Source organism: Miscanthus floridulus, chromosome 19 (assembly GCF_019320115.1).
Source record: "Miscanthus floridulus cultivar M001 chromosome 19, ASM1932011v1, whole genome shotgun sequence".
Lineage (NCBI taxonomy): Eukaryota > Viridiplantae > Streptophyta > Magnoliopsida > Poales > Poaceae > Miscanthus > Miscanthus floridulus.
In genome coordinates this window covers 92,486,611-92,496,389 of record NC_089598.1, presented here as the reverse complement: position 1 = coordinate 92,496,389, position 9,779 = coordinate 92,486,611, and the positions used below count along the sequence as shown (strand labels likewise).

The 9,779-nt window shown below is 46.7% G+C and overlaps 1 protein-coding gene across 1 annotated transcript; it reads left to right on the top strand.

The window, feature by feature from the left end:
• Positions 1–8,992: 8,992 nt before the first annotated feature.
• Positions 8,993–9,538, top strand: LOC136526367 (uncharacterized). The gene has a single exon (XM_066519057.1). It carries the CDS (start codon positions 8,993–8,995, stop codon positions 9,536–9,538), a length of 546 nt encoding a protein of 181 aa, XP_066375154.1.
• Positions 9,539–9,779: the final 241 nt, after the last annotated feature.

The following is a 9,779-nucleotide window of genomic DNA, read 5'->3' as shown; positions in this document are numbered from 1 at the left end:
AAACGAAACCACTTTTCCTTTCTCAGGGCATTGGGATTCTCCTCCATCACTAATTTCGCTCGGCACGCATACTCAAGCTTCTTCTCCCTCTCCTCCTTGTATGTAGCAACACATCTCCTTTCCTCCTCTTCCTTGTGCTCCTTTTCTGCAGCCTCCTCTCTATGTCTCTTCTCCATCATCTTCTTGTCCTCAGCCTCCCACCACAACAGTTTCTGCATCAATTCCTTGTCTTCAGACTTGATCTTTGCCGACACACCAAATCAAATATGAGACAAATTTATTATTACACAACATCAATTTCTCACCATCTTGTTAATGCGGCGCTAACGAAGTGTAGGCTCAAACGCAAAATTGGCACACTTCCAGTACCTCTGCATATACGTGTCCTCTACATCGGACTTGGCTATCTTGTAAGGTTCACCGCAAAAGCACATGGGCACTGGAACACCACTAAGCAGAGGCAATGGGTCGAAAGCATCTCCGGTCATTTGGCCATAACTACCATTTAACCAATTTCATTCTAAGAACCGAAAGCGATTAACATTAAACCATAAACCTAGGGTTTCTCATTTAATGCACAAAAATGAACCCATAATATAACAAGATGCGCTGAGGTTACCTTGGTTTGCTAGCTTTTCCACGCCTTGATATCCTACGGTTGTATAATACAAATATTAAAAATTGCATGAAACCCTAAGTATGACGATTCATAGGTTAAAAAATACAACTAATATATACCGAATCGATGCGAAAAAAAAACTAGGAGGGGAGCGAGGATACCTTGCTGTCGAAGATCTATGGATCAAATCCAAGTTTCCAAGGTCTAGTATGCCGATTCGTGAGGTAGGACGAAGTGGGGAGAGCAAAAACGCGAGAGGGAGGAGGAAGAAAAGGAAGAAGCCTCAGCCACGAAAGGTGGGTGCTGATTTTAAACAACACCTCGGCGCCATAGATCTTGGCGCCAAGCTCGGCGTCAATGTCTGTGACGCCAAGCTCGGTGCCAAGATCTATTGCGCCGAGGTGGCTACCAAGTCACCGTCACATCTGTGTCGACGCCTACATGGTCCCAAGACTTCGGCTGACGCCAAGACGTGTAACCCCGGTGCCAATTACGACGGCGTCGAGCTAAGAGTCTAGATTTTAAAAACATACTTCATGGGCAGATTTGTAAAAAACTTTCAATAAAAGAGCTAGAAAATAAAAAAAATTCGGGTGGCCGGACTACGTGGTTTAATTTCCGCTGCCCAAACTCCAAAACATCACAATATAATAGGTCAATTACATAAACAGGCGCAAAATCTGATCTCACATTTCGAGGTGAGAAAAAAATAGATAATGAGCACAAAGCAATAGAAAATACTAATGGGTGCACCCAAAACTCACAATGGCCGCGCGGTCCTAAATATGATATTAGTTCTGAAGCCTGAAGGCAGGTACTATACCTAATTGAGAGTCGGCTTTTTGTCCTAGATGCAGCTAGGACCATATGCTAGACGTTTGGTCCTGATGGTTCTTGAATTTGCTTGTGCTGTGTCTACGGCAAGTTATTCTTCCCTTTGCTTTGTGGCACTGTATTACCGTGCGCGTCACTGTCGCCTGTCCGAACAGACGGAGCTCATATGCATTGCTAGCTTTAATTTTTCATCATCCTCCAGCACTGATCCGACTCATGCAAATTGCACACTACTCCAGATAGTATAACCACTTGTTGCGAATCTGTGCTAACCACTGCAGACGTAACAGCGCGCAGACGTGAATCGTGATCGACCCCCCCAGCAACTGGGGCATCCTCAAGCGCAACTGCTTATTAATAATCGGAGCCACTTGCGCTACTATACTACCTGATCGCAGTGATTACACAACCTCAAGATTGCCAAGTTGCATCTCGCGAGGTGCTAGTATTATTTTTCTGAATCTTCTCATGAGCACCTGCCGGAACCAAGTTGCAGGAGCAGACATACATACTCGCTTTTTTCTCTTTGCTGGGGTGGGTGTCGTCTCAGCTACGGCTCACCGTCATGTTTGCATGTACAACGAGTATGTCAGGACCCGGAGTACACATGCAAGTTTCAGTCCAGAGTTCATCATGAGAAATTGCCCACCGCTCAAAAACGAGTACGTACGACGGCATCGGCAGCATGACTGCTGCATGGGCAACTGAACCATGAACCAACCAACCCGGACCAATACTTTGCGAGAGAAGCAGAGAACAAACACGCCGGTGCACCAGCATCTGCAGGACATGCAGCTGACAGAACGCATCACGCCCTGTTCTGTTCTTGTGACGGTCCAGGAAAGAGGAGTTCCCACGCCGGGTAGGCCTCGGACAGCGCGGCCATCTGGCCACATTTCTTCTCCATGCGGCTGTGGAGTGCATGCCACGTGATTGCTGCGTGCTTCTCACTCTCACAGCACACGATCGATCGATGTCCTTGTGCCACCGCCCACCGAGCCGTGTCGACGAGAAGGCGACGCCGACGCCGACGCTGGCCGGTTTGGCGCAAGCTTGAGAGAGAGCAAAGGTTCCCCACACAGGCATAGCCGGCGCCTTGCCGCTTTCGGTTTCCTGAGCCAGCCGATGCCGGCGAAAGGGCGATGTGTCCGCCTTCCCGCGGCCACACTCGCCGCCGGCGTGCATCGCCCCCGCGCCACGTGGTTCGGCGGTACTGGGCCTGCCAGGTACTCCGCGCACGGATGTGGTCCGGCCCGCTTGGCCTAGTTGGGCTGATGGCAGTCCAGTACAGTTATCATACCAATTGGACGACTCATCAATAACTATAGGAATTTTAAACCGGGAATACGCAGTACGGCCTCCTGGTAGTAATAGGGAAGCAACTCCAGATGAGACCACAACAAGGACGATAAGCTTCTCGGATTGCAGGCGTGAAATAATTGCATTCCAAAGGAATGTCTTGCCGATGCCACCACATCCATATACAAAAAAACACTGGCCTGACTTCCTATAGACGGACTGTGTGACAACATCACATTTTTTTGTTCGGCGTTCAGCTGACTAACGCGGGTACCATGGATACGCATGAGATCCTCACAGTCATAGGCTAGTTCCTCAGCTAGAAGCCTATTTGTAACTTTGCTACGCATGCTTCGATCAGGCTCTGGTAAACCATAATCAGTCATTAAACCACCGTTTTTGACAAACAAACTATCCAGTTCAAGCAAAACATAATTTTTTAGGTGATCCTCTCGAAAATTATAGGTAGGCAGTTGCTGCATGCACCTTTGGTAGGTGGCGCCAGCGTTCTTTAGACCAAAAGGCATGGTTACATAATAGTACAAACCATACGGGGTGATGAATGAGGTTGCGAGTTGATCAGACTCTTTCATCGCAATCTGGTGATAGCATGAGTGGGCATCCAGAAAGGAGAGGATCTCGCATCCCAAGATAGAGTCGCCTATCTAGACTATGCGTGGCAAAGGAAAGTGATCCTTTGGACATGCTTTGTTGAGGCCAGTATAATCAACACACATTCTCCATTTCCTGGTCTTCTTTTTAACAAGAACAGGATTGACAAGCCAGTTGGAGTGGAATACTTCTCTGATGAATTCGGCTCCTAGGAGTTTGGTGATCTCTTCGCCTATGGCCCTACGCCTCTCATCGTCAAAGCGACGTAGGCGCTGTTTGGCGGGCTTTGAGCCCAAGATGAGGCGCAGTGCATGCTCGGCGACCTCCCACGGTATGCCCAACATGTCAGAAGGCTTCCATGCGAAGACATTGTGATTGGCGCGTAGGAAGTCAATGAGCTCGCATTCCTATTTAGCCAGGAGCTGGGTCCCAATCCACACCATCTTGATAGGGTCAGTAGGGTCGATTCCCACCGCCTTGGTTTCCTTGAGTGGGCGGAAGGTTGGTTTATTGCAGTCTAGGACTGCTGGGGTCGATGACTCCTTGAGCCGTGGGAGCTCAGATGAGTTGATGACGGCGGTGGCGAGCTCCAAATGCTCACAGTCGCATGTGAAGGCATGCGAGAAGGCGCTACCGACGGTGATGACGCCGTTTGGTCCTGACATCTTTAGCTTAAGGTAGGTGCAGTTGGGGATTGCCATGAATTTGGCGTAGCATGTGTAACACCCAAAAATTTTAGTCTTTTGAATTATGAAAATTCGATTTAATTATGTTATTATGTGAGCATTGAACCTAGGGAAATAATAATTTTTATGGAATTAAAATCAAACATAAGGTTAAAAACTTCTTGATGCATACATGCTGCTGCATATTTATTTTTGTGATGATTGGTCTTGATTCAAAGTTCAAATGAATTCAAATTCAATTTGAAAATCAATTGGAAAATGTATTTGGAAAAAAATGGAAATAGTTTCTCTTTCTCTTCCTCATTTCGGCCCGCTGGCCTTTCTCCCCGCACCAGCCTGCTCGCCTTTCCCTCCTCCTGTTCTTCGGCTAGCCCAACTCGCGTGAAGACGCCGCGCCACAGCCCAGCATCGCCAGCAACCGCTGTCGTGTCGCCCTTCCCTCTCCATAGCCGCTGATGAGCTAGGACCACGCATCAGCGCCATCCTCTTTCTCCCGCAACCGCCCACGCCAGTCAAGCCGCAAGGCAGCAACCGCCGCCCCGTGCCCGCTCTCCTCGCGATGTGGGCGCGTCGCCCCGCTCCTCGGCCTCATTTTAAAGGAGCCGAACCCCCGCGCGCACCCCTACTGCCTATCCCCGCTCTCATTTCGCACTCGCACGAGCCGTGGACGCCGAAAACTGTAGCGCCGATGATCACCGGGATCCACCGTCCGCCCTCCGCGTGAACCTCCGTCTCTGAGCCGCCATCGACCCTGTTTCTCCCCGTTGTGAGCCTCGTCGTACTCCCCTCTCTCCTCCCATGCATTTTATTTCATGTTTCATGGCTTCTAGAGCCTTAGCCGCATGCGCCAGTGTGCTCTCGCTGCTGGCCATGGCCGCCACCTCACCAGTCGCGCCCTCTGGCCACCTTCTCGGCCTGGCCGAGTTCGCGAGAACCCCCGCCACTCCCCGTGCCCTCGGTTCTTCGAACTGTGGCCTATGGGCCGAGTACCGCGCACGCCGGTGACCTCCACGCCACCGGCCATGGAGCTTACCGCCGGTGTCACTGTGCCAGCCGGACCCCCCTTCTCTTCCTTCCCCAGAGCCGATCCAAGCCGTCCATCTCCAGATCTGCGGCCAGGATTAGAAGTTACCCTTTCGCGTGTAAATATGCTAAAGAGCCCCCTGGTTTCGCCTTTTTGAACCCGCCGTCCCTAGCATAGTTTCTAGAGTACGCTTTCTCATTTTGAAAACGTAAAGTACACTGTTTTAGTCCAAAATACATTTTCAGTATTTACAGAAATGCCACTAGATTTGTTTTGCTCATAAAAACTTCGTTTTAGCTCCGAATTGATCCGTTCAAATTGCGTTAGCTTCGTAATTTTATAATCTACATGTTAGTACCACTGTTAATCAATTTTGCAACTTTTAAATTTCATGGTTAGGTTTAATTAAATAAAGAGCTATAGGAAACCACGTTTAATTCATAACTTTCGCGTTTTAGCTCCGAATTTTGTGAACTTCGCGTTGACATGATCGTAGCGAGACATAGATTCTTTTCATAAACATTTTATCTTGTTTTATATACTGTTGGTGTACTGTTCTAATTATAGGATTGTTTGCTTTGCATGAATGTTCCTGGAATGTTGTGTATTGTCGTGTGGTCGTGTTCAGACGGTGAGGAGAACGTTGGAGACCAAGAGTTCTTCGATGACCAGCAGGACCAGCAGGAGTTTGCTAATCAAGGCAAGTATAGCATGGGCCTACCTTGATGTCCTATTCACTTTAATCACTTACTCATGTGCATGTGTCTAACTTTGATAACCATAAGGACATTCTAGTCATTTGATGACTTATTCCCTTGACTCCTATGGGTTAATTGCATATGGGTAGATTGCTAGTCCTCTAACTGAACATGATCTATACGATGGTTAATGGTTCTATGGAACTAAAAGTATAACATGATTTATAACAACTGATCCATAGGGCGAAGGTGCAAATGACTTTTGATCATGTTGCTCCTGGCCCTCCATAAGGACTTATCTATCGACAAAAGCTGGGACTGACAGTGAAACCGTGAGAGTCATATGGCTCTAACTTTAGCTCAGTAATAGGACCTTTTTTAGCTTGTTAGAGGTTACCTTTATGGTGCAAAAGGGGCTTGCCACGTTGGGTATAGAGCTGCCTCTGTTCCTATGTGTATAGTCGTGATGGATATGTGCCATAGGAAAGGGGGGTTCCTACATCTGCCTACCGAGGAAACCTAGCGGCCCCAACTTGTTAGAGAAACCTATGAAGTGGCTTCATAGTGTACCCTGCCCGCTCACCTTGGCAGTGACATGGGAGTAATTAACCCGGGCATATGGGAATCACGACTCGCGGTGAATGTGCACCACCTCTGCAGAGGGTTACAAACTGTTATAACAACCGTGCTCACGGTCACGAGAGGCCCGAAAAACTCACAGAATAATTGGTTACTCATTGTTGTTCGTTTATGATGGTTTATTATGATATGATCCACATGAAGCTGATATCTGATTATGTGGGTTTAAAAGGGAGCTTAAGCATAACTTGACAATCACTGATGATAAAATCTTGACTTACTAAAAGTGCTAACAGCAGTAAACCAGTGTCATCATTTTTGAGCCTCATGAACCCCATGTTATCTTGTTGAGTACGAGATGTACTTACTCTTGTTTACTTTCTATATTTGGATAAAAATTCTGGATGGGTAACAGATGACAACGGTTATGAGGAGTTTCCTGAAGATTATTAGACTTGTGGTCAACCAGTTGACCTTCCCTGTGATGGTGTTCCACGAGAGAGAGCTATCTTTTATTTTCCGCTATGATATGTAAGACTAAGTTATGTTATTATCATGATATAAGATACACTGTGATGATACTCTTTTATAATTTGTCAGCTTGTGTGTGTGACTGATCCCTAGGCACACATGACTTAGTGCATTCAATTTTATCCTTAAAATTGGGTGTGACAAATTGGTATCAGAGCCGTGTTGACTGTAGGACGTAAGCCTAGTTAGAAATGGTCGTTTTAGCATCTTTGCTCCTCTGGTTTCTTGCTTACTGTCTTATTCTTGTTATTTTATTAAAACATTTATGCTTTTCATACCTTAATCTATTATATAAAATTGTTGATTCTAATTCTATCTCACTTTAAATCTATAGATGTCTCATAACCCGAAGACTGCCCGCCTCAGCACTGCAGGCTACCGTGCCTTGTTCACCCCACACACTCCATAGGCGGAGAAGGAGATTGTGATCATCTCCGATGATGAGGAGATGGCTACCCCGACACCCGCACCTGCTCCTACTCTAGCTGTCGCACCGGTCTATCCTACTGTAGCTACCCTAGTGGAGTCATCAGCTACTTCACCTACATCTATGCCATCCCCAGCTGTCCCTGTGGTGGATGAGGAGATAGGCTGGAAGTGGAAGTACTACTTGAAGCCAGGCCCTGAGACGGCCTACTACCACCCTCCTCACCCATGTGCTGGATGACTACTACCCCGATCTACATGCCTCCATCAGCTATCATTGTGCAGAGTACCAGCATCCTTTGGAGGCAACCTTTTTGAAGGTAGAGCTAGTTGTCACTGCTTGGAATGACATTAAGAATGGACATGAGGTGGAGACTATCCACCGTGCCATTGCTAGGAGGGCCCATGCATTGGATGGCATGGAAGATGCAGTGCAGGACGCCTACATCTACTACCATGGTCGTCGTTTTGAGGCCATGAGGGAGGATCGTTTCAGGTTCCTTCCTTGCAATGATCATGAGGGTGTTTGGCAGGTCCTGGCTCCACCAGAGAGTGACCCAACTCTAGAAGCAACAGTGCAGCATGTCCATGCCATGCAGGGGGTGGATGAAGAAGTCAAAGGAGAGCTGCGTGCATCACAGAGGGCTGAGAGACGCCTCCAGAAGCAAGTTGATGAACTACGTGCTCAACTTAGGCAGCCACCGATCTACAAGAAGAAGCGCCGGTCATTCACCATGATTGACACCGCCCCATAGGTGTTAGGTGCCTTGATTAAGATTACAACGTTGTTAGTTCGTGAGTTATGTTTAGACTTGTTGGTCTTGTGAACTTTGATAAATAGATGTTTTTTATTGTGAACTTGGTTGATTTGGAGTTTGGTTGTTTGCTGGAAGTTTGTGGGCATGTCCACAACTTCCTTAGGTTGGAACATTAAGTTTAGATTAAATCTTAATGTAGATGGTTTGCTATATCTTATCTCTACTGTGCTGTTTTCTGAAGCAGCATGTGTTCTTTATCTTGTATCTCGAAATCTGGGCTGTCAAAAATTCTGAAATTTTTGTGGAGATAACTAGACTTCTGTATGTTTCAAATGTCTCTAGAATCATATCAATAGCTATTTAGGTTTGTGAGATCTAGCTGTCACAAGTTGATGTTCCTGCGCAGACTGGAACCCAGAACAGATTCGGTTTAGCTCTATTTTTGACCATGTGTATGTCAGAATCTGTAAAAGTGATCTAACTAAAAGTTGTAGCTGATCTCCTAAGCTTTCCAACCGTTCTTGGTACACCTCTGTTGGATCTCTAAAACTCAAGTTATGATAGATTTACTGAACTGTTGTTTTTGGAATCTTGTCCAGAAAATTATCAGCATTGTTTCTTATCTTTTGTAAGCTCTCTATAATTTGAAAATCTCTAAATTTTGCGCATTTGTTGGAAAACAGATGGCCGCAAGAGGAGGAAGAGGTAGAGGCCGTGGTCATGGATGTGATGCTCTCATAAATCCACCACTAGCATCGCCTGTGACCATGGAACAATTAATGGGAATGCAAGCGCAATTGATGCAAGCTATGATGCAGCGCTTGGATAACGAACCTGCAAGAGGACCACCGCCTGTTTAGGTCAGAGATAAGTGTGGAGAGTTTATGAAGGGTCACCCACTGGTGGTCACTCATGCCTCAGATCCTATGGAAGCAGATGATTGGTTGCGTGCTGTAGAGAAGCAACTTAACATAGCACAATGCAACGATCTTGAGAAGGTGTTGTATGCTTCTAGTCAACTCCATGGAGCAGCTCAGGATTGGTGGGATTCTTTCCAGTATGGATGTCCCAACAACGCTCCTGCTATCACCTGGCAGGAATTCAAGGACAATTTCTGGTCTTATCATATCCCTGATGGACTCATGGAATTAAAGCAGGAAGAATTCAGGTCCCTCAAGCAAGGATCCATGGCTATGGTGGAATATCATGACAAGTTTGCTCAACTATCTTGCTATGATCCAAATGATGTAGCTGAGGATAAGGAGAAGCAACGCCATTTCCTCAAGGGACTTTATGATGGCCTGCAGCTTCAACTGATGTCTAACACCTATCCAAACTTTCAGTCTTTGGTAAACCGCCCTATTGTGATTGACGATAAGCGCAAAGAGATGGAAGCCAAGAAGAGGAGGCTTCAAGGGCAAGCTTTTGGAAGCAACACAAGCCCACGAGCCTATCCCCAGCAGGGTTTTTAGCAAAGGAATCAAGGACAATCTAACCAGGGAAATCATGGTCAGTATCCTCAATGTAACAAGTTCCAGCAACGCCCTTAGTACCAGTAACAGTTTGGTAATCAGCGTCCCCTACAATAGACTGGCAATCTGGTAACACGCCAGGGATCATCCAACAATGCTCCTATGAAGAGTGGTACACCCAATAACCCCAATGCATGCTACCGCTGTGGAGAAGTAGGTTACTATGCTCATCAGTGTCCAA

Coding starts and splice junctions, on each gene's coding strand:
- LOC136526367 (XM_066519057.1), top strand. CDS start 8,993: ATGGAAGCAGATGATTGGTTGCGTGCTGTAGAGAAGCAACTTAACATA.